This window comes from Lontra canadensis, unplaced genomic scaffold (genome assembly GCF_010015895.1).
Source record: "Lontra canadensis isolate GAN:19392208 unplaced genomic scaffold, GSC_riverotter_1.0 scaffold20, whole genome shotgun sequence".
NCBI classification, from domain to species: domain Eukaryota; kingdom Metazoa; phylum Chordata; class Mammalia; order Carnivora; family Mustelidae; genus Lontra; species Lontra canadensis.
This window is the reverse complement of record NW_022631014.1, coordinates 13,654,389-13,678,509: the sequence shown is the minus strand read 5'-3', so window position 1 is coordinate 13,678,509 and position 24,121 is coordinate 13,654,389. Positions and strand designations below refer to the sequence as shown.

The 24,121-nt window shown below is 44.6% G+C and overlaps 1 protein-coding gene across 4 annotated transcripts in view; it reads left to right on the top strand.

Annotated features, from left to right (window-relative positions):
• Positions 1 to 24,121, top strand: part of OSBPL10 (oxysterol binding protein like 10) — a 302,022-nt gene that overhangs the window by 90,563 nt on the left and 187,338 nt on the right. For 3 of the 4 annotated variants that reach the window (XM_032861033.1, XM_032861034.1, XM_032861036.1), the window contains exons 2-3: positions 15,454 to 15,629; positions 18,748 to 18,827. In XM_032861033.1, coding sequence (XP_032716924.1) covers positions 15,454 to 15,629; positions 18,748 to 18,827 — 256 coding nt within the window. Of the gene's footprint in view, positions 1 to 8,579; positions 8,751 to 15,453; positions 15,630 to 18,747; positions 18,828 to 24,121 lie in introns of those variants that run through there. The other variant, XM_032861035.1, reaches the window with a different exon arrangement.

Below are 24,121 nucleotides of genomic sequence, written 5' to 3'. Positions count from 1 at the left end.
CTAGATACCACAGCAGCCCCTGAGTTGATGCTTCTACATACCTGGGCAGTAATAGTGACATGTGTGGTCGAGTTGGAGGACTCTTCCTTGAAACTGTGCCCACTTTATGGCCCTCGTGCTCCCTGGCCCCAGGCTGTCCCTGCATTTGGGAACCTGTGCACCTCTGCTCTGCACCCCAGTCTCTCAACATCCTTTCTGTTCTGTGGCATCTCTAGGATTGGGTTCTGAGGAGAGAGCCAGATGATGTGCTTGTTCTCCACCTGAACAAAGAAGAAAGAAAGGGGAAGAAAATAGGGGAAGAAAATAGATTTTTAAGGAAATAATACTATCCTTTGCAGAAAACACAAGTACTTCCCATTTGATTAGATCATTTGGAAAGTGGGGCCATTGCACGTAGAACCCGGAGCGTTTGATCCCCAAATGGGCATAGTCTTAAACAGTCTTTGGGAAGTAACTATTGTTTTTGTGTGAAGTCTGAAAATGATACAGTAACTCTTTATCCTCTACAGATGTGATGGTGATCCATTGTGTGGGACCCTAAAGGAAGTCTGTTCTGAAAACTTTATGATCCATGGTGAACGCTTCACTCACATTTCTGTCATACAGTTCTTAAAGTTTGAGTGTCTTGAAATTAACATGGCCTTGTTCCTCATGGTCATAAGTAAGAAATGTAGATATATTAAGCACAATTTCTCATGCTGGGTGTGTGTGGTATATATGTATGTATAATGGGAATATATCATTGATGTGAAATTATTCTCAGCAATTATTGAGTGATTTCTGAAACACTCTTTAGGTTTATAATAGGTTGTTACCTTTTGTTTAATATGGTGATATGATTGGTCTTCATCCATGTTACTTTTTCTGGATTCTGCATTGTGTTTAACCCAAATAATTATAACAGGTACATAATTTGTTGCTTTTGCTCACAGAATCCTTTCAGATAACATAACTATAGGCTTCTTGAGAGCAGAAACTGACCTGTTGACCAGTGTATCCTCAGCATTTGGCATATAGTAGGGTTGCTAAATGTTGGTGGGAGCAGTGAGCGTTATAATCCCGTTTTAACAACCTGCAGACTGGCTGGCCCAGGAAGAGGGGTTACATGGGTTGGTGTGTCAGTTAGGAATAGTGTTCAGCTGTGATTAACAGGTGGCATCAGCCGCTGGCTCTCAAGTTTGACCTCAGTTGCAGTCACCCAGGGAGCTTGGACAATTACCGATGCCTGGCTTTCACTCCCAGAAATTCCGATTTAATTGGTCTATGTGCATGCGTAGGGGAGTGGACCTTGGAACTAGGGGTTTTAGTTTGCTTGGGCCCCTATAACAAGACTGGGTGGCTTAGGCAACAGAAATTTATTTCTCGGTTATGGAGGCCGGAAGTCTGAGAGCAAGGTGCCAACAAGGTGGGTTTCATTCTGAGGCCTCTTCTCTTGAGTGGTAGATGACCGCCATCTTGCTGTATGCACAAGGAGAGAGCGAGCTTGTTTTCTGCAGTCTCTTCCTTGTAAGGACACTAATTCTACCAGACCAAACGGTCCTTCCCCCCAACCCCCCCCACCCATAACCTAATTCAAATCTCATTTCTTCCTTATAGGGCCTGTCTCCAAATACAGACATGTTGGAGGTTAGGGCTTCTAGATATGAATTTGGGGAGGACAAAATTCAATCCATAACACCATAACTTCAATCCATAACTAGATATGCAGCCTTTATTTTTATGTCACATAAAAAGTTTGGAGGTAAACTTTTTAGGATTGGAGTTGTGGGGGCTGGGTGGGGGGTTCCACAGATTTCAAAGACCCAGGCTCCTTCTCACTTCCTGCTTCACCATCCGCAGGCTGTGGTCATGGCCTTCAAAGTTGGAATGTGGAAATTTCAGCCGTGATATCCATCTTCTGAAAAGGCAGGGTAAGGAATCTAATACACCATCGTTCCTCGTTAGCTAGAACTCAGTCACATGACCACCTCTAGCTGAGAGGAAGGTTGGGAAGTGCATTCAGGCATGGCCTACTGTGCCCAGCAAAAAATTGGAGTCCTCTTGATTCAAGAGAGAAGAGAAAATACATATTGGGTCGGGCAGTCAGCGGTCTCTGCTACATCTGGTTTCAGACCATGCCAGAATGGAGGTTGCAGACCCTAGTTTCAACCGAGTAATCTTTCCACTGCTCCCAGTAAAAGTGGAACATGGGTATTGGGAAACATCTGGTAAACTTGGGCTTGCTGCATCAACAAGGACCGATCTGCTTGACAGTAAGGTAGGGTCATGGCACTCTGTGAATCTTGAAGTAAACACATCAGCGTATGGTCACAAACAGCACATTTCAGTTCTTATCTCACTGACATTTTGTCAGCATTTCACACAGCGGGTCATAGCTTCCTTTCCCAGACGTTCTCTTTCTGGGGTTCTGGTTTCCTCCTAGCTGTCTGCCTCGGGTTCTGTCTCTTTTGCTGTTCACGATTAGATCCCCCCACATCTTGGTTTTAAGAATACTCTTCCCTGCCTCCCCTTCTCCTCTCGTCTCTTTCTGTGTAATCTCATACACGCCTTTGGCCTCCGTGTCTCCTTATGTACAGGTGATTTCAACTTGACAGCCATAGCCCAGACCTCCTCTGGGCTCCAGCCCTATTCATCCAGCTGCTAACGGACGTCTCTTGGAAACTGTAAAGGTCTCTCAGGTGCAGAATTCCCCAGACATAATTCCTTGTTCATCATGAAGTCTTGTCAATGGCGCCCCTGTGGTAAGCCTGCCGCTCCATGCTGGCCAAACCTAGTGCCGGGGAACACTGAAGTGTTTTATTTATTTATTTGACAGAGAGAGATCACAAGCAGGCAGAGAGGCAGACAGAGAGAGAGGGGGAAGCAGGCTCCCCGCCGAGCAGGGAGCCCCATGTGGGGCTCGATCCCAGGACCCCGAGACCACGACCCGAGCTGAAGGCAGAGGCTCAACCCATTGAGCCACCCAGGCGCCCCTGAAATGTTTTCTTTTAAAGATTTTATTTATTTATTTGTCAGAGAGAGAGAGAGAGGGAGAGTGAGCGAGCTCATGCGTGCAAGCAGGGGGAGTATCAGGCAGAGGGACAAGTAGGCTGCCTGCCAAGCAAGGAGCCTAAAGCAGGACTCGATCCCACAACCGTGGGATCATGACCTGAGCTTCGCCAAAGCAGATGCTTAATGGACTGAGCCACCCAGGTGTCCCTGAAGTGTTTTATTTTAAATACTTTTATTAAGGTATAATTTACACACCATTAAATTCACCATCCAGTTTGAGAATATTTCTATCACTGAAAAAAATTCCCTCTAGCTGGTTTGTTTATCCCGCTCCCATTCTCAGCTGTTCGTCTGCTTTTTCTTGCTGTAAATTTGCCTTGTCTGAACATTGCATATAAACGAAACCATATAACGTTTCATCTTTTGCACCTGGCTTCCTCTACTTAGCATAAGCCTTTTGAGGCTACCCCGTGGGGTAGCACATGTATCAGTATTTTTTTAATTGCTAAATAGTATTTCATTGTATGCATAGATCACATTTTGCTTATCCTTTCACCAGCGGTTGGATATTTTGACCTTAGGAACTCCCTAACCAGGTCACATTCTCTTCTCTTCTCCAGGAGACACTCACCGCAGCTATAATTTTGCCATTTATTTTAGTGACTATTTTGTGTGTTGGAGTCATTTGTCCACCCCACCCTGCATTCGAGTAGGGGCCATGTCCATACCCCCCTCCCCACCAGTGTAGCCTTAGCCCTTGGCACAGGGTGCCTAGCACACTGTAGGTACTCAGTGCAAAAGGATTGTTTTTAAAGAAATGAGTCAATTCTTGCAAATAAAACCTAGTTTTGGAACTAGCTTTTCTTCCTTTTTTTTTTTTTTTTTTCAGAAATTTGGACTTACATAGACTCTCTTTTCTTTAACCCTGGGTAAAGCTATCCACATCTGGGGTGCCTGGGTATCTCAGTCAGTTAAGCGTCTGCCTTGGGCTCAGCTTATGATCTTGGGGTCCTACGATGGAGTCCTGCATCAGGCTCCATGCTCAGTGAGGAGGCTGCTTCACCCTTTCCCTTTGCCCCCCTCCCTACCACTGTGCTCTCTTGCTATCTCAAGTAAATAAATAAAACCTTAAAAAAAAGTCCTCATCAAAGAACCTTCGTACCGCTGACCATGTTGAGAATCAGGTGCTAGTCCTTGCCCGATAAGATTTCCATGGCATGTCGACCAAAGAACAAATCAAGGCTCTTGTTTTAAGTTCTGCCTTGTTGGCATTGTAGTCAATTAACTAAACTGCTGACACCATGTAATACGAACGTCAGCATTGAATACGATTTACTGTTTGCGTTTGGAAACGCGACGTATGCTTTGGAAGCTCTTGTTTTATAACCAGACAGATCTTCAGGCCCAGTGACGGTGGGATAGTCTGCAAAAGAGAGTCATTTGGCTTTCTGCTTTTGCAGGACTGGACGTCAAAGCTCAGAGTGGATAAAGGACTTTGTCACCAATGTGAGAACCAGTGGTTCTTGAAGTGTGGGCATCGCAGCAACATCAGCCTCAGCCCTGGAAGGCGTTAGAAATTCAAATTCTTGGGACACATGGTTGGCTTAGTCGGTTAAACATCTGCATCTGCCAGGTCATGATCCCGGGGTCCTGGGATTGAACCCCACGTCGGGCTCCCAGCTCAGTGTGGAGCCTGCTCCTTCCTCTCCCCTTGCCCCTCCCCCCTGCTTGTGCAGGCACTCTCTCTTGAGCTTTCTCTATCACTTTTTCAAATAAATAAATAAAATCTTAAAAAAAAAAAAATTCACATTCTCACGCTCCACCCCAGACCTCCGCAATCAGAAAGTCTGGGGAGGGCCCAGCGAGCTGCTTAAGGTCTTAATAAGGTTAATAAGGTTCCAGGTGATTCTAATGCAGCTGAAGCTTGAAAACCGCGGGTCTAGGCCATAGTCAGGCCACTTACCACCAAGTCAGACCTGTTTCTTTTGTGCTGCGTCACCCTAGGAAGGATGCAAGATCCTTTGATCCAAGGACAGTGGAGTTTAGGGCTTGACTTGAGTTGGGTATTTGGGGACAAAACTGAGATTCCTGGGAATCTGAATTGCTTCCCCAGGTGGGTCTCCCTGGGCCGGAGTCTCCGCTCTCTTCATCTCCACGGGAGCCAGGCTGGGAACGCCCACCCTTCTTTACCCCAGGGCTTTAGCGAGTACCAGAATCTTTTTCACTGTGACTTGATGTGTGTGTCCAGCCTTCCAGTCCACAGAGGGACCTGAATCAAGACTCCGCCCATTGTAAGTATCCTCGGGTAAATAACCTGTGTCCTCAAAGGCGAGAGTGTAAACGGCAGCTATGTGCCTTACGATACCTCCTGATATTTTACAGTCTCCTTACTACAGTGTTAGAGTCTTCCCTGAAGGCCCTGGAAACTCAAAGTGTTAATAGTTCGGAAGGTGAGAGGCACTGTTCTGAAAGCCTGTATTAATCCTTGTCAGACAGGTCTCCATTCTTGCTTTTGGAATTAAATCACCCCGTCTCTAAAAGCAGATTGAATCTCATCATAGATCAAATCCAAGCTCAGTGCATCAAATCTCGTGTTCAAAGTTAACGTTGACTTATGCTGGTGCTTTATTAGGTGGTTCTCGAGGCCTCTGGGCAGCTCCCTCCTTAATCTTCAGGTCGGTCTTTCAGCCCAGGCCTCTACAAGCAGCTGAGCACCTGCCTAATGCTGCTTGATGATCCTATTACGTGGGAGCTTTCTGCCAGGTAGTTTTGGAACTTTTCCTTAAATTTTTCTCAAAAATACTTCCAAAGGGACAGAGCCAAGAAAATCCACTGCCTGGGTGGTTGTGATTTCGGAGCTAGGGTGGGGCTCATTCAGACGCAGACAAAATGAGGTCGTCGCACACTTAAATAATAAATCCTGTTTGGTTGTCTGGGCGTGTGGGTGCTCAGGCGTTTGCTGCGTGAGTGATGGTGGGGGAAGCCGAAAACCAGGCTCCTGAGCAACACCCGTGAGGTTTTCTTCCATCTGTAACTTTGCGCTGGCTCCTCTCCTGCAGGGCGTTTTAGGGAAACTTTGAAATTTCGCGTTCCTGATTTCCTGACCTCATCTGCAAAGATGCTGATTCTCTAGGAGTGGGTTGGAGTCAGAAATCCACATTTTTAACAAGCTGCTTAACTGTTTGGGAAGCAGGAAGTGGTCGACCCAAACTGTAAGACACATTCTTTTTAGAAGGCAAAATACCGCAGTATTTTTTAAAACCATACATTATTAGTTGTCTGTTACTTTTATATATGGATTTTTTTTTTTTTTTTTTTACTTTGGAGATTTTTTTTTTTAAAGATTTATTCATTTGAGAGAATAAGCAGGGGGAGAGGCAGAGGGAGAGAGACAAGCAGACTCTCCACTGAGCAGAGCCCGATGTGGGGCTTAATCCCAGGATCCTGAGATTATGATCTGAGCCGAAGGCAGAGCCTTAACCATCTGAGCCACCCAGGTGCCCCTAGAGATTTTTTAAATTTAGAAATATGTGCCCATACTTTTATTATGGTTTTGCCTCTGTCATGCCCTCCCCACTCTAACCTATTCTCCTAGTTTTTCCTAATTTTCCTATTAACCTATTTTCTCCTAAATGAATATCAAATCTTAATATGCCAATTACATTTAAATGTTATATTACTAAAACTAATATTATTTACTTTTTAAAAACTGAAGTCTTTAACATACCATTTTCCTGTGATCTGTAAAGAGTGTGACCTATAACATTTCTACTACTTGATGGTTTTTGGGCAGTGTTTTGGAAGGTTTATCCATGCACATTTAAAAAGTCCTATCGGGTGCCTGGGTGGCTCAGTCAGTTAAGTGTCTGCCTTTGGCTTAGGTCATGATCCTGGGGTCCTGGGATCGAGCCCCACATCAGGCTCCCTGCTCAGTTCTCTCTCTTTCTCTCTCAATCTTTCTAGCTCTCAAATAAAATCTTGAAAACCCCATTTTTTTGCCAGTGTATATAATTATTTGAAAAATCTAAAATAAAACTGACTGTTGTCTTGGATGTCCGTATTTTCTGCATATCTGTTCAATCCTACAGAATTAATAGGTGATAGGATTCTACAACCTCCCAATCTGACTGTATTTTCTCTTCTTTTTGCATTTCTATCAGTTTGCTTTATGTATTTTTGATCCTCTGTTTTTGCTTCTTTGCAATAAAAACTATTTTAATCCACAGGAGTATCTTAACGGTTTAGAGCTATGAACTATATCGCTAGATTGCCTGAGTTAAAATCTAGCTCCATCATTTCCTGTCTGTAAGATCCTGAACAAGTTACTCTTTCTTCACTTGAATTTTTTCCCCTGTAGACAGAGGTTATGATCACATCTATTTCCCAGAACTGCTGGGAGGTATAAATGAGTTAATATGAGTAATAATCCACAGCATGTAGAAAGTGCTCTGTGAAGATTAGCAGTTGTTTTTACTAATGATTCAGCTTCTCTATCTTTAGGATTTCTGAAAACTAACATAATGGTTGTGCTATAGACAGTCCATATCCTGCTAAATTTTTCTGATCGATTTGCAATTGGACCTGTATCGTATGCCCAGATATTTGGGAATGACGGAGTCTTTCTGTAATTCTGTGATAGCTCTGCTTGTCCCCTGGTTGGTGATGAGCCTTAAGGCCCTCTCACAACTTAGCACCTTCTGGAGGATGTTGGAATCTCTGCCTTTTGGGGCATGGAAGTGGCAGTGGTGGACTTCTCTGGTCATAAGTCAAATAGTAGTGGAGACTCTTGGAATGGTCATCAAGAGGATGTGACCACCAGTTGACCCCATGAGCTGGACCCGGGCATTCAGAGGCCTCTCAGCTCCTCCCCTGTCCTAGGGATGTCGGTTCTGCGCCCTTTCCTGCTCCCAGAAGCTGCTCCAAGGATGCAGACTTGAGATGGTGGTGTGATAGTAAGAACACCTGCGTGGTATCCGTGACCTTTAAGTTTGGAGGGCGGGCATGTGGATTCATTTTGCTGCTGCCCAAGGCAGGCCTCCTGTGTAAATTCTCTTTGAGTATTAAACTGCCACCTACCCACTGGGAGGGGCCCAGCCCCTCAAGTCCCTCTCTGTCCTCTTTTTTTAAAAAAAGATTTTATTTATCTGACAGAGGGGAGAGAGAGATCACAAATAGGCAAGGAGACAGGCAGAGAGTGGGAAGGAGGCTCCCAGCTGAGCAGAGAGCCCGATGCAGGGCTCGATCCCAGAACCCTAAGATCATGACCTGAGCTAAAGGCAGAGGTTCAACCCACTGAGCCACCCAGGCGCCCCCCTCCTTAAGCTAAGGTTTCACATTACATCCGGGAATCTCTGAATGGGTTGGGAATTCACTGATAGAACCTGGCCATCCCATCATCTCCCCAAGTTACAAGACTTGAGCAGATCTCAGACATTCAAGTTTGGCTAGGATTGAGGAGGCCTTGGAATTTGTAAGGTTTTGGCGCTTCCTCTCCAGGTTATCATGGGAGAAGTTCTACAAGATTTCCCTTCTCTGTTCAAGTCAGAAACTAAGGATTATGAGTGTGAACCCTTCCCCGTGAGGAGACCACCATGATCAGGTGTTATGGGCCCCCCTGGGATGCATGAATACCCTCTCATGTGTGACTGGCACTTCTGAGGAGGCAACTCCGTGTGGAGAAATTATATATGCTGCTCTCTGGAGATGAGAAGGGCTCATTGGAGGTGGTCAACAGACGGTGTCAGGTTTGAAGACTTAAGGTGAATTTAGGAGAATACACCTACAGTTTTTTATTTCCCCTCCTCCTTCACATACTGAGTTTGCTTTGCAGATTTTCATTTTAATTTTTCTGTAAACAGTAGATTGGAAGTTTTAGAAATGTGATTCTAGGTGTCAGAAATGGTGGTATTTTATTATATTTTTATTTTTATATATTTATTTTTTAAAAAGATTTTATTTATTTGACCGAGATCACAAGTAGGCAGAGAGGCAGGCAGAGAGAGAGGAGGAAGCAGGCTCCCCGCTGAGCAGAGAGCCTGATGTGGGCTCGATCCAGGACACTGGATCATGACCTGAGCTAAAGGCAGAGGCTTTAACCCACTGAGCCACCCAGGTGCACAGAAATAGTGATATTTCACTTGATAGAAGGGAATGGGTGTGTGGGTGGGGCAGCTGAAACCTGAGTAATCAGTGTGTGTAGGGCTGGTAAGAACTGCTCCTTGAGCTCTGTGCCTGCACCTGTCAAGTTCTCTTGTGGCCCATGGAGGAGGGGAGGATGCCCAAGGCGGAGAAATCCAGCTTCTGCGAGAGGGTCCTCTGTCTCTGCCATTTTGGTGTGCCAGTGGGGTGTGCTCTGGGGTTCCCAAAGAGTCGGGCAGCGAATAATCCAACCCAGAAAGGCATCTTAAGTGGAAGACCAAGGTCAGTGTTGTCCTTGGTGGGGGTAAGTCCGCTGCTCAGACGTCCCCAGCCTGCCGTGTCTGGTGAGTTCCAGCAGTGGGGGCAGGTGCTTCTCAAGACCGGTTGCCCGAGGAAGGTGAGACCCATCTCAGTGGGAAGGACCGCCTGACTACCTGTGGGCAGCGGGAGCTGGGTCCTCCTTCCTCATTCCTGTGGGGCTGGGGGTGGTGGGTCTGGCAGGCAGGGGGTCCCTGAGGTTCTGGCCCCAGCATCAGGCGTGGAGATGAGGGACTGAGCCTCCGGGGAGACGAGAAGAGTCCTGACAGCCTATTGGAGATAACACAGGTATGAAAGGTGTCTGCTCCGCTGCCGTCGAGAGGCGAGCACCTCTTCTTCCTAGGACCTTTACTCTTGTCGTTTTAATTTTCACCTTTCAATTTGGATGGAGTGACTTAGCTTTTTGTCAGGACCAGCCTGTCTACTAAGTTCGTCTTCAAAGGAAGGTTTTTTCCACTGCATTTTTTTCTCTTTATAATTCTCTTGTGGTTTGGTTGCACCTTCTGTCTGTCTGCATCCATGAACTTCTTCCCGAAGCACCCCCCCCCCCAACCTTTCCCGTGACATTTCTGCTCCCGGCTGGAGTTTGGCCTCATGGCCGTTGCTGTGCTTTTAGAGTCCGTTCCTCCCTGCTCCCAATATAAAAATGGATTTTTCAACTTTCAGATGTTAAGCTTGGACCTTAATGAAATTGTCAGGCAGCTGGGTGAGATCAAGAAGCTACAGGTGTAGACAGATAACCTGGGGGATGCAAGAATTGGAAAGCAGTGCTAGGAAAGGGCTGCGACTGGTGTGTGTGTGTGTGTGTGTGTGTGTGTGTGTGTGTGTGAGAGAGAGAGAGAGAGAGAGAGAGAGAGTCAGTGCATGTGCAGGGGAGTGTGAATGTGTGTGCATGTCCGAGTAGGTAAAAGTGTGGTGTGAGTTCAAGAATGTTGACATGAGTGCAGAGGTATGAACGCGAGTATCTGTGTAAGTGTGTGCAGGTACGTTTGTGGGAACATGTGAGTGTCCACATCTGCGAGTGTGTATACGAAGGGTGGAGTGCGTGCATGCACGTGTGTGGTGTTTCTAAAGTAGTGAGGCTTGCCTGAAGCATAAGCAGTACAGGGGCTGGTCCTCCTCCTTCCAGGGAAGGCACCTGCTGCGTGCCGTGGCTCCTGGCTTTGGAACTGGCCAGCGGTGTCCCCAGGAAGCTGGCCTGCCAGCAGTGAAGACGCCTCTCCAAACGGGTTTATGTTCTCCCCTGGTTTTCTCTCCCCACCATGTTCTTTGCTTTGTTAATGCGGCAAAAAATAACAGGCTCGCTCTGTGTACAGTGAAGTTTACCTTCACATCGGTTGCACACTAAAGCCTGAAGACACTAATTAAAAAAAAGAGTAGGAATTAGGTTTGTCTTAATCAGTTCTCTAGAAGGAAAGACCTGTAAGAATGTTTCAGGATTTTATCTAGCAATTTCACTTGGACTTAGGAAGTCTCATTTAGAAATATGGTTAACTTTTCCTATTTAGCAGGAAAGCTGTGACTTTCAGATACTGCTCCAGGCTCTGAACAGCAGTAACTGACAGAGCCATGACCCAGTGGGAAACCAAATTTAATTTCATTCCTCCCAGGGGATGTGACCAACCGGGATTGCCCTCCTTAATGCTGTATGGACAGCTCTCTCCTTCTGTGACACAAGCTAACTTACCTTTCAGAGGCCGGCCTGAAGGGACACTTTGTTGAGCTGGCTATAGTTTTTAATCTGCTGGTACTCGATTGCCTCTCTCCAAACACGATAATTTCTCGTTGTCTTTAGAAGGGGAGTAAATTATTGATGACCTTCTTTAGTGCTCATGATTCAAACCTGCACATTTGCATTTAAACTATTTTAGAACGCAGTAGAAGTGTTTTTTTTTTCCCCCCATCTGTGACAGGTTAAAATTAAGATGTAGGTTTGAAATACGTATTATGAAAAATCATTAATGTATCCCCATATCCTGCATAATGGGACATCATTTGCTTATTGTCATCCCTATTGGGCAAAAGAACAACATCGAATTCATTTCTTTGCATCAGCTTCTGAATAATGTCTTTGCAAATATACAGTGAGTTGTTTAAACAGGATGCATTTGGGAAGCTGCCTCTGGGAGCAAGGAAAGCTGACAGCTTCCTAATCAATGAGGAGTTGGTAGAAGCAATAAGGAGAAAGATGTCAAACCCTTTCTCCCTTCCAGCCAATGGTGCATGCCTCTTTCTTAAAGCCTGTTCAGATCCCTTTCCTCTTCTACTTCCCCCAGGAAAGCGGGTATGTTTTTGGATGGGGGATGCTGCAGTTCTGGCCCAGGAGGGTGGGAAGGACACAGAGTGCTGTGGTCGGAGCCCAGTGTCCCATTTGCCCCTAAGAAGAGTGCAGGGTCAGCACTTAAATAATTTGATCATTGGCAGCTCAGACATTACCCTGCTCTCTTGTCGAAGGAGGATTTTTTGGGTGGGGGGAGTTTGGTTTTTGCCACACAGAGTTGGGGCAAATTCTTCTTCTTCTTCTTCTTCTTTTTTTTTTTTTAAAGAAGTTTATTTTTTAAAAAAAAGATTTATCTGTCAGAGTGCACACAAGCAGGAGGAACAGCAGGCAGAGGGAGAAGCAGGCTTCCCACTGAGCGGGGAGCCTGATGTGGGGCTCCATCCCAGGACCCTGGGATCAGGACCTGAGTCAAAGGCAGATGCTTAAGTGACTGAGCCACCCAGGTGTCCCCAAGTTGGAGCAAATTTTAATAGGATGGGGGCCTCTGGCTGGCTCAGTCAGTGTAGTGTGTGACTCTTGATCTCAGGGTTGTGGGTTTGAGCCCCACATTGGGTGTGGAGATTCCTCAAAAGTAAAATCTTAAAAAAATGTTTTTTAAGTAGGACATGAAAATAGAAATACTTTTTGTTTGTTTGTATGTGAATTTGTAAGACTAACTGCTGTAACACATCTTGATCATAATGGCCTAATTCAGCAGAACTTTCTTATTCCTATACCAGCCTGATGTGGGTGCTTCTTAGCAGATGACTCCCAGGTAGAGATTCAGGGACCCAGGTCCCTTATCTCTTTGCCATAATTGTTGCGGGGTTCCCAAGTTTGCCTGCAGGTTGTCTCCATTTCCAACCTGTGTATGTGTGTGTGTATGAGAGAGAAAATGAGTATGTGAGAGTGGGTGTGTATGTCCGTGGGTGGGAGAGAGAATGTGTGTTTTATGGGTCAAGCCTGCATTGCTTTTGCTCACATCCTACTGGCTAAAACTCAAATGGCAACACCCTAAGTGCAGGGGAATCTGGGGAATATATTCTAGCGGTGTCTCCTAGAAGAGGCAGGTAGCGTGGAGTTCAGTGCCTCTCCAACTTGAGCTGCCTCAGATTCACCTGGAAGCTGAAAACAGTGCTTCCTGCGCTCCTCCCCCAGAGTTTCAGATGCAGCAGGTCTTGAGTGGGGCCCAAGAATTTACATTTCAAACAAGCTCCCCAGTGATGTGGGTGCTGATGGAGTAGGGACTTTAATTTGGAATAGTCCTGTCTGACGCATTTCCGTGTCTGATTTATCCACGCTCCTCCTAAAAACCAGAGGTCGGTCCGTATCATCCCATTCTAAGGTGCGTGAGGGAAGGAGATGGGTAAGTGAGGCCAACTGCCTTGGCCGGGCTATTCGGAAGGTTAGAAATAATTATGAGAGGAAGATTTCTTAGAGGAATTGGAATTCTGGAAGACTGGGACCTGAGGCGTCGGGTACCTTACGCTGTGGGAGGGAGCTTCCAGCTTGCTGGGTTGGCTCTGCTGGAACAGGAAGGTGGGGAGAATAAAGTACCTAAGCAAGTCTGGGAGAGGTGACTCAAGAGCGGCGGCTTGGAGAAAGGGACAAGGGAGGGCTGGCACGACAATCAAAGGGGGTTTATGATTGCTGGAGGGAACCAAGCCTTGCCCTTGCACTGTGAGTTTCTTTGGGTCTCAGGATATCTGTAAATTGGGAATGACCACGTCTAACTGTTGGGCTACTGTGAGGATGAATTAGATCAGAGGGTTGTAAGCTTTCTTGGTTCATGGCGCTTCCATGTGAAGAAGTCCCTGTTTCCTTTATTAACTGGTTAGCTCCAAACCACTTCATACATATTTATGTTTCAGCACCTCGGTATTTGAAAAAAATAATAATAAACAGGAATGGAAAAAAATCTATTTGTTTAAAGAATGCCAGTTACTTATGGATGGGACGTGTGCACCTGCGGTCCCTACGTGGCTTTTGAGGCTTGGAATCCTGTTGGGCATCACTGCCCTCTTGTCCTGTTCCACGATGATATTTGCTTCTTATCCCAGCACCGCTGGAAACCCTACTTTGCGAAAGCTACCATGTTGTTCCAGGGAACATAGTGCGATCTAACATTAACCTGTGAAAACAACCTAAGTTAGTACGTGTACGGCATTTGACCCGTGTTGAGTATTGCCACTTATCTCTCAAAAACATAAACTATTTTTGGAGTGCCTCTGTGAGTTCACCGTAGTGACCAGGTGCTTTGGTGCCTGGCTTGGAACGGGAATTTGGTGGGTGGGGTCCCCCCCCCCTTCATTGATTCATTGAACAAAAGTTCACTGAATATCAGTGAAATGTCTGGCACTGTACTGGGCACTGGGGGGGAACATACTTCTGCTTCCAAAGGGTGTAGAGTCTAGTCGATGTGGAATTAGAGGCTCCAGGTATAGACTCCCACTGGGGACAGGCTGGGAAGGACGATTTCAAGGTGCTATGATGAGAGCTTGTGGGAGGAAGAGTTGAGTATCCGTAGGTTTCTCAAGTTGGTGGTCCTTGAGTTGGTCCCGAAGGCTGAGAAGTTAACATGGCAAGAAGGCAAAGAAGCTGCCATCTAGGCAGAAAGAATAGCATTCTGGGAGGGTGTTTTTCAGACTAGGGAAGGACCCCCTCCTCCTCCCCTCAGTTACATTGTAGTTGATTTGTGACTAGTGTGTAGCTTGTATGTGCCATGTGTGTTGGGCAACATCCAGGCTGTTCAATGAGACTGACCCACCCATCGGGTGGTCGGATGTTGAAGCAAAGCCGAACTGCAAAGCTGTAGACTGGAAACAATCTGTAGGCCACGCTTGGAGTAACTGTTCTAGACAGGAACGGCATGATCCATGGTCCTTTGGTGTGGGAGATGACTTGGGGACTCTGAAGGCGGAGAGGAAAGGCTGGTGTGAGTGGAACAGAAAGCAAGAAGGTGGAAAAACCAGCAGGGGCTGTTGTGCGCCTCTAGACTGCAGGAAGAACTTGCGTCTCAGACGAAGACCTTTTTTTCCTGGTAGAGAAGGGGAGGTTGTTATGGTGACTTCCTAGGTGATAGGTTGAGCGGATAAACAGGCCAGATGTATAGGTACAAAGATCTGTTTGAGTGACTTAGGCAACTTGCTGTCCCTTTGCTTTTTACCTTGCAATGGCATCATGGCCTCCTGAAGCAGAGCGAGTTCTTGGAGGACCTGCTGGCGTGTGCACCTAGTTCTCTGACAGGTGACCCCTGGAGCTCGGGCTCCTTAGGGTTACCCAGGCCACTGGCAGGAAACTCAGGGCTCAGCTTGCTGTTCCCTGAGTGTAAAACAGCCTCTCTTAGAGGCTTAGAAATGCCAGCTGTTCCTGTGAAGTCCTACAGAGTGTGTTACCTGGGGCTGTGTCCCAGTGCATCTGCTTGCCTTTTGGGGGGGGGAGGGGTCATTTGGGGATTTACGGTGGTATCCTGGGCACCAGGCAAGGTAATGGGCATTGCACACAATCCGGAATGGACTCAGCCCTTGCCTTGCCCCAGTGGCCCATTATAAGCACCATTCTGACCTAAGAACCCAGGACTCTCTCCGTGCTCATGGGCTGACTTCTCTGGGGTGCCCGGGTGGGACTTTTGGTTTCCACCTTCTTGAGTTGAGAGCCGTGGCATTGATTTAAGGATTGCTTTCCTCCTTTGCCATGAGGAGTGGGCTAAAGAAGGAAAAGTGATGCACTGTGGTTTCTCTGCGCAGGTACTTTGTGCTGGATTTTGAGGCTGGCATCCTGCAGTATTTTGTGAACGAGCAAAGCAAACACCAGAAGCCTCGGGGAGCCCTATCTCTGTCTGGAGCCATAGTGTCCCTGAGCGACGAAGCCCCCCACATGCTGGTGGTGTACTCCGCTAACGGAGAGATGTATAAACTGAGAGGTATGTTCTCCTGCCAACTCTTCACGTGGGTCTCAGGTGCTGCACCCCTAGTTATCATGGGGATGGCTCTCCTGTGTGTGTGTGTGTGTGTGTGTGTGTGTGTGTGTGTGTGTTTTAATCATCTTTAACAGTTTTCTGTGTTCAAGAACTCTGTGGTAACAGACACTGTCTCTCTTAATGCCTGGGGTGGGGAAATGGAGCTGACATTAGGAATTGCCTTTCTTGAATAACTGCAGAATTAAGGACAGATGAAAGGGGAGTGACACTAAAGCCAGCTCAACTCTTAGATTTCAGATTTTTCCTTTTAGTTCAGTGTGTATTTTCTTGGACTTTACAGTATGAGTCTTCACTACAGTCCCCTGTGGGGCTATGCTGTGAGGACAAAACAAGCCTTTCAAGGGTCAAGGCATCCCTCCCCGCCCCGAATTCCTCTAGAACCATCTCTTAGCAAAGGGCCCTGTCACTTACATTGTATTTATTCTGGTATGGTATTAGAGTCTGGTGAGGAAGCCATCTGCTTGGGGTGGAGTTAATTTTTTTGTCTTGCTTTTTCCCCTTCTCTCTGCTTCTTGAAAACTGAAGCCTATAGGAAGCCCCTCATTGAGCTGTAACTGTAGGTCCTGTCACCCCTTAGGCACGTCCATCATACAGGTTTTTAGCAATGCCAGGCCTGACTGTAGCAGTTTAATTGGATGGCTAGATCATTCTTCCATCATTCCATGATAGTTGCATTGCCAGGAAAATTGTCAGTTTTCTTCTAATGGAATAACAAAAACAAAAATCCAAATGCCCATGTTGGTGTGTGCTTGCACATGTACGTGTAGACACACACACGCACACACACTGAGTCAGTGTTATTAAGGTCTGAGGAAGGGAAGAACTTGTATGTATTAAGTGTTGGGAGTTGGTTGAGAATCCTACCTTATATTTTTCTTTGTCCAGGTAGGGGCTCAGTACAAAGAATAGGCTCTTTCTCCCCTTAACCCCAAGGAACTGATGATGATAGGTTGGCCTCTGCAAAGCCAGACCCAGGACCCAGCCTCCTTGCCTCTGAGTCCAGTTTTCATGGTTCCACTTCCAAGCTTTACTGTCAAGAGACGGAATAAGCTAATGTTTCTTTATTATCTATACACAAGTCATATATCAGAATCTATAAAACAATCCAGGAACCTATGAAATAAAAATGCCTACAGTTGAAAAAAGTTTTTCAGTTTCTGGAAACGTGGGAAGATTCATGTTCTCTTTGGAGATTAACGCAGTGTGTGTTCCAGCTGGCTAGATTTATATGGTCCTTGCTTTCGTTTTGTTTATTGCTTAATAAATTGTTAGAGCAGAAACCAAAGCAGGTTAATGGCACTTCCACCGACCTCCCCCTACCCCTCCCTCGCCGCCTGTGGTTTATAAAATGACACAAACCCACACAAATGAAGAAAAATCCAACGAATAGGACAATTGCTCCATCTCATTTTGCCTTTTAAGAGTTGATACTATTCTCAGGATTATTAAACCCCAGGGGTTTGTTGGTTGGTTTTTTTTTTTTTTTTTTAAGGGTAGCTTTAATAGCAAATACAAAAGTTTTATCTGTGTGACATTATCGCAAGGGCTAAATTTAGCTTAAAGTTAGCAACTGCAGAAAAGGTGGGATAAATTTCGGCAGATATATGGCTGGTCCTTGCCTCATCCCCAGAGGATCTGGGTGTTGGTTTACTCGAGCACATCTCACCTACATGTAGAGTTGAATGAGTCTTGATGTCAGTAGTTGCGCGGCTTCTGAGAGTGTTTTTGGTGCCACGAACTGGCAGTTCTTCACCTTTCCTAAAGGAAAAAGGCTCTAGTTTCTGCAGAATCCTTTGGAAGTCAAGTTCACCTGGGCTTAACGCTGGTCTACCCCTCCAGATTTGTTCACCGGAAAGTTCAAGCTGAAGTTGAGTTGTACTGACAAATGACTCTGAGGCCCATTTTTTGTAAACAATTATAACTTCCAAGGGAATCTTTGTTTCCTGCCTAGTCCACATTCATGCAGTTAATGTTACATTAAACTATTTATGTAGTTAGTTATGCAGTGAAATTGATGACTTAGATTTTATTAGAACCTGTTATGTGTCCATGAGCGTTTAAGAAAATGATGTGATCTATTTGAGACGTGGGAGTGTAGATGGAAGATAATGACCGTACACTTGGCCTGTATTTTAATGTCTCTTTGGGGGAAATTTGAGGACCTCTAAAGCAGCATTTGGAATGTTCTGTCCAATCATAACATGAGTCATTGAGGACACATGAAAATAATTCAATTGAATGCTTATTTTGTAGATCCTGGTAAGTCCACAGTACAATGCTGGAAATGCCCAAAGGCTCTGAAAAACTATCCTCTGAGCCTCTTCTTTGTTACACATATAGAGGCACTTAAAAATAATCACGTTTTCCCTTCCCTGCTTTTTATTTTTATTGATGAGAGAGAGTGCAGGGAAGGGGGTAGATGGGGATGGAAAGGGAGAGAGACTCTAGCAGGCTCCCTCCTGAGCATAGGGCCCCACATGGGGCTCGATGTCATTGTCCTGCTCCACTCAGGTGCCCCTCTGCTGCCTCTTTAAATAAGTAGAAATGATCAGGCACCCGAGTGGCTCAGTTGGTTAAGCAGCATCTTTGGCTCAGGTCGTGATCTCAGGGTTCTGGGATTGAGTCCTGTATCGGGGCTCCCTGCTCAGCGGGGAGCCTGCTTCTCCCTCTTCCTTTGTCTCCCAGCTTGTGCTCTTATTCTGTCTCTGTCAAATAAATAAATCTTAGGAAAAAAAAAAAAAAGAAATGACTTTTTCAGAGGAGGTTAAAAAAATGACAAAATTGTTCTTAGACATCTTGGAGTACGTTTGTGATGTGGTTTGAGAGGGAATGTTGATGTTAAGTGAAATTTCTTTTTTTTTTTTTTTTTTTGTTTGTTTGTTTGCTGTGTGTTTGTTTTGGTGTAGGCACAGGTTGCTTGAGAATATTGTGATCTGCCTTCCTTCTTCCCTTTGTTCTTTCCACCTCACTCCCTGGCCCCCCCCACCTGCTTAGGTGGGTGTAGAAGTAGGTTGGATACATTTTGGAACAATCTCTACAAGCGGTTTCTTCTCTATTTTAGCTGCCGATGCAAGGGAGAAACAGTTTTGGGTGACTCAGCTTCGAGCTTGTGCCAAATACCACATGGAAACGAGTTCTAAGGTAAGTAATCACCGGGGAGCAAGGAAGCATTGGAGTAATAATTTGGATTAGCTGCCCTTTAGCCCAATTAACCTGTTTCTTTGGGGAACCTGTGTTTCATGCTGTTTTTGAAGTAACCCACTGTACTGGAATTCATATTGTCCTGCTGCATTTAAATCTAAAACCAAGAGGAGAGTAGTAGGTTTAGCTGGTAGGTAGAAGGAAGAGGCCTGTGGGCACCTCACTGGAACTGCTTCCGGGAAGACCCTTCTGTTGCTTTGCGCCTTGTCAGTTTCAGCAGCGGTTAATGTCTGTTGAGAAGCCCGAGTGCATGATTTTGCTGTAGCGCTAGGAGAGTCCGATTTCCTGTTCATGGAGACTCGTCGTTATCAGTATCCTTAAATAAAACCTAGACCCCATACTGATGAAGTATCCTGCAAGGAGCTTAAGGGTTCCAAGTATAGGAACATTCTTGGGTAATTTGGCATCCAAGTGTGAATTCGGGATTCGGTTGGAGGTCTTAGATCAGATACGCGGGAGACAGGAGGTAGGCATTTTCATGGATGATTTGGAGAATTTCCTAACATTAGACTATAGGAAATAATTGCAAAATAAATTTATTCAGGGCAATAAATATTTGTTGACCTCAGCACTCAAAGGACTACCCCTTTTATATCACTAATTCCAATTTAGGCACGGTACCTGATTACAGTGTTTTTCCACATTCTGTGCATCCAAAAGAAAGACCCACATATGAAACTTCTGATGATTTTAATCTGGTAGCCAGTCTGCTGTCTTGCCCAAGGCCATAGGAAATGTCTTGCTTACTTACACCTCCCTGTTCTGCCTCCAAGTACAACCTGAACTGATTTCTTCATAATGATTTTGTTCACTGTTAATTTTCTTTTAAGAGACCTCCTTTTCCTTGACTTGCTTACTGCTGTTTCGCTCTCACCCTTTTTGACATCCCCATGCAAAATCTGGGTTATCATAGGTAGGGCCCTATTTCTAAAGCTTTTTTTCTCTCTAGCTTGCTTTATTTTCTAGGAATTATGGTAGAAGTTCTGGACATTTCATCAGTATTTTATAAACTCTTAAGGGCAGTTAGATTTTTTTTACTTTTTATGTGTATCTTTTTCTTTTTTCATAGAACAGAACAGGGGCACCTGGGTGGCTCAGTCGGTTGAGCATGTGCCTTCAGCTCATGTCATCTCAGGGTTCTAGGACCAAGCCCTACGTTGGGCTCCCTGCTCACCGGGGAGCCTGCTTCTCTTTCCCTCAGCCTCTCTGCCGGCTTGTGCTTTCACTCTCTCTCTCAAAAAAATAAATAAAATCTTAACTCAACAGAAGGGCATAAAATAAAAAGGACAGATCCCCCTCTATTGCCTCGTATCTCATTAGAGATAACTACACTTAATAGTTCTTGCACATCATTCAAGTAGATTTAGGCATGTGTTAGGATATATGTCTTATCTGTATTTGTGGTTTTTACAAGGATGGGACTGTATCATGCATATAGTCCCTCCCACCTTTTTTAAAGATAAAGTAAGATCTTTAAAATAAGATCTTTTAAAATAAAATAAAAAAGATCTTTAAAATAAGATCTTTTTGGAGATCTTATTAGGTGTCTGGGATCTACTGTACTCTTTCTTAGGATGGATGGATGGTGTTCTAAGGAATAGATGTCTGCTTTGTTGGAATCCTCTACTGATGGACATTTAGGTTGTTAGACATAATGCTATTGCAAACATCTTCGTATATATATCTTTTTGTGCCTCTAGGTGTACACAGGAAACTACATTCAGTGGAATTGCTGGGTCATAGACTGTGTCTGTGCTGTTTTCCTAGACATTGCTAAATTGTCTTCTAAAAAGGTTGTCCTATGTTGTAGTGCTACCAGTTTTGTGTGTAAAGATGCATTTCCCCCTCTAATGTTGGCTCTTCTAACATTCCATTTTTAATAGTCTTATGGCTAAAAAATTAATTTAATTAATAAATTAATCCTATCACTTCTAAAATGACTGGGGCTGAGTACATTTTCAAATATTGATCGCCACATGTATTTCTTTGATGTGATCTGTCCATTTTTATCCTTCAACCCTTTTTCTACTGAATTCTTTTTTTCCTCCTTGATTTGCACTTAAGTAGATGTAAACTGAGCATTATTTGTCCTTTGTCTGTCATTTGTATTATAAATCTTTTCTCCTGCTAGGCCACCTGTATTTTGACTTGGGGTACATTTTTTGCTATGTAGGATAGTTAATTTTTGCAGTCAAATTTATGAATATTTTCATTTTTGGCATTTGGTAGTATATTATGCTTAGTAAAGGCTTCTTTGTTCTAAAATGATGAAAACATTTTTTGGTGTTTTCCTCCAGTGAATTTGTACTTTAATTATCGTGTTTCAATCATTGGTTCATCTTGAATTTATTTTGGGTGTAAGAATCGAGGTCGAGAAACCAGCTTGAAGTGCACTGATGTTTTAATGAATCCCTGGAGACCAGGAAAGGTAAAGACCTCTTCATGGTAGTAAGAGATAGGAAGGGAATTTAAAGATTCTCTGAAGGGGAATTTGATTTACTGATGTGTTCTCTGGGTAGTTTCGAGAATACAGATTAACCTGTTAATGCAGAACCCAAATAAATAATAATTTAGATGGCGGGGCCTGTAGGATTTCCTATTTGAGACTGGAAGTGAAATTGCTGACCATTGCTCATCTATAACAGAGCTCTTGTGATCCCCTAGGGAATCGTAATTTTTACATTGTGAACAGACCTGGTTGTTCAGCAGAGGCATTATGAAGTCCAGGTCTGCTTAGGCAAAAGCAGTCTTGAAGATGAAGTTGGGCTTACCATTACTATAAACTCAATGTCCATTTAACTGTACGATGGGTATTTACCTTGCATCAAGGTTATTAGGAATACATCCGGAAACTTCTCTTTGCTCTGTTCTTCCTCCTTCCCTCTCAGCAGGTCAGATCCCTCTCCAGCAAATTATAGAGAATAGCCTCCCTGTTATTGCTTGGAAGTTTGTCTTTTAGAAACTTTTTTTTTTTTAAATTTAAAATCAAGTGTTCCCTGCAACAAGTATGAGGCAGATGGAATGGAGCTATCATTCTGACTCCCCTTGGTGAGAACTGCAGGAGAACCATATTCATGGAACCTGCAGATGACTTCATGGAGGACCCGTCCACCAGTTCTGAAACCCAGACCTGTCCCAGTCAGTACCTGAGGAGGTTTTCCCCAGTCTCGAAGTGAAATGAGAAAAACCTTCCCTAAAGGTGCCTGAAGTAAGCTTTAGTCAATATAAAGGATGGCTCTTTATTCAGAAATTATACTGCTTTGCTTTTTAAGGGTTAAAATACTCTTTTTATTGTAGAAGATAGAGTATTTATGGACTCATGGTTTATTGAGGTATAATTTACATAAAGTAAAATTCATTCCTTTTAAGTGTGATGTTTTTCATGGCTGCATGCAGTCATGTAACCTTCACCACAAATATCATTCTGTCACCCCCAAAAGTTCCCTCTCTACCCTGTTGTGGCGCATCCCCTCCGCCTCAGCTCCAGGCAACCACCCATCCATTTTTTTATGTGTAGTTTTGCTTTTTTCTAGAATGTTCTATGAACTGAATTATATAACATTTCACATCAGACTTCTTTCACTTAGCATAATGCTTCTGAATTTCACCTGTGCTGGTGTATCAGTAGTTGATTCTTTTTAAATTTTAGCTACTTTAGTGACTATGTGGTACTTTTTGTTCTTAATATCTTTTTTCAAAAATCAAAAGTGATTACTAACCTCTAAATTCAAAAATTCTCAGGTTAAAAAGATTTCCAGATCCATTCCCAGATTTAAAAAAAAAAAAAAGTACTGGTTTTTGAAACCTAAGGTTCTGGCTCTCTAGTAGTCAAGCCCTATGGTTTCCATATGGTAGGGAAGCTCCAGCTGGGAGGGCAATGGAGCCAAGGCTTGAGATCAGGTCTCTGACTTCCTGCTCTTACCTCACACATGTCAGCCAGGGCTGCTGTCTTACCTTCCGTGGGTGATGGAGCCCCTTTTTGGACAGTTGGTGCTTCTAGATGGACAGAAACTGCCAAAGACCGATAATCCCCTTTTCTTGACATCACCTGGGTTCATCCTGCAGCCTCTAGTTGTTATTCAAGGTGCCCCTGCAAGGGTGTGAGGTGAGTTTGCTAGGAAGATTAGAACACTGACTTTCTCTGAGAACACACAAAAACAAAACAAAACCTCTTATTTTTAATTCAGTATAAAAATTCACGCAGCATAAAACCCTGATTGGAAAAGGGTTAAGAGAGAGCTGTTGGGAACTGTCCTCTTGAGAATTTACTAGGGTGTGACTTTGAAGGATCGAATGTAAGCGTGAGTGTCTAGTTTTCATTCAGTAGGTGGTGTTTCAAAACTCCTAGGAGGGGGGCACAGTGGTGTTCTGGGGACTATGATAAGCACTGAGCATGGGAAAGGAACTGTCTGTTGACAGAAGTAATGATGTTTAATACCTTCTGTGTGAGTGACCATCACTTGGGATCATGCTATGCTTCACAGATGTCCTGTGAGGTAGTCCCCACATTGACAGAAAGCTGAGGCCAACTGAACGTCAGTGGTAGGCTCAATGTCACGTAGCCATTAAGTGAGTGGATGGGGATGAGAACCGGAGTTCTCCGTCCTCCTTCCTCTGGTTTCCTGGCTTGAGCCATGAGAAGGTTCCGGATGGTATTCTACTGCCATGAACTCTATATTTCATACTGTGGGGGGTGGGGGGACAGCTCGGAATAGGACACCTGTAATTTTTATGTACTCAATGGAACCCTTCTCCAGTCCTTTAAGTAGACTCTGATCCCTGAATTCTTCAGGGACTTGGCTCCAAAGTAACATTGGCCCTTTGCAGTGATCTTTTTGTGATGTCATCGCATAATGGTAAGTACTTTTGGCAAGCCCCCACAAGCCTTGAATAAAAAGTGTCTTCTGATGGAGTACGTGTATGTCTCAGCTCAGGAATTCTGGTTTAGAAGAAATACTGTGGAGTGCACAGTGAGAGGTCCTACTTTAAAATCCCCGCTCTGCTGATGATGTATGGAGCAAACCTGCTCAGGTCACTTTTCCTCTTTCTGGTCCTCTGCCCTCATCTTTGAAATGGTAACGTCTGTCTCCTGAGGTGGTCTTAAGGCACAAGAAAGGGAAAGCAGGTGAAAGCTAGTTGTCCACAGGAAGCCCTCCACGGAGTTATGGGCTCAGTAACTCCAGTAACTCGTGCTGATGTTTATTTAGTAAGCCTGCTGCCTGGAAGGCCAGCAT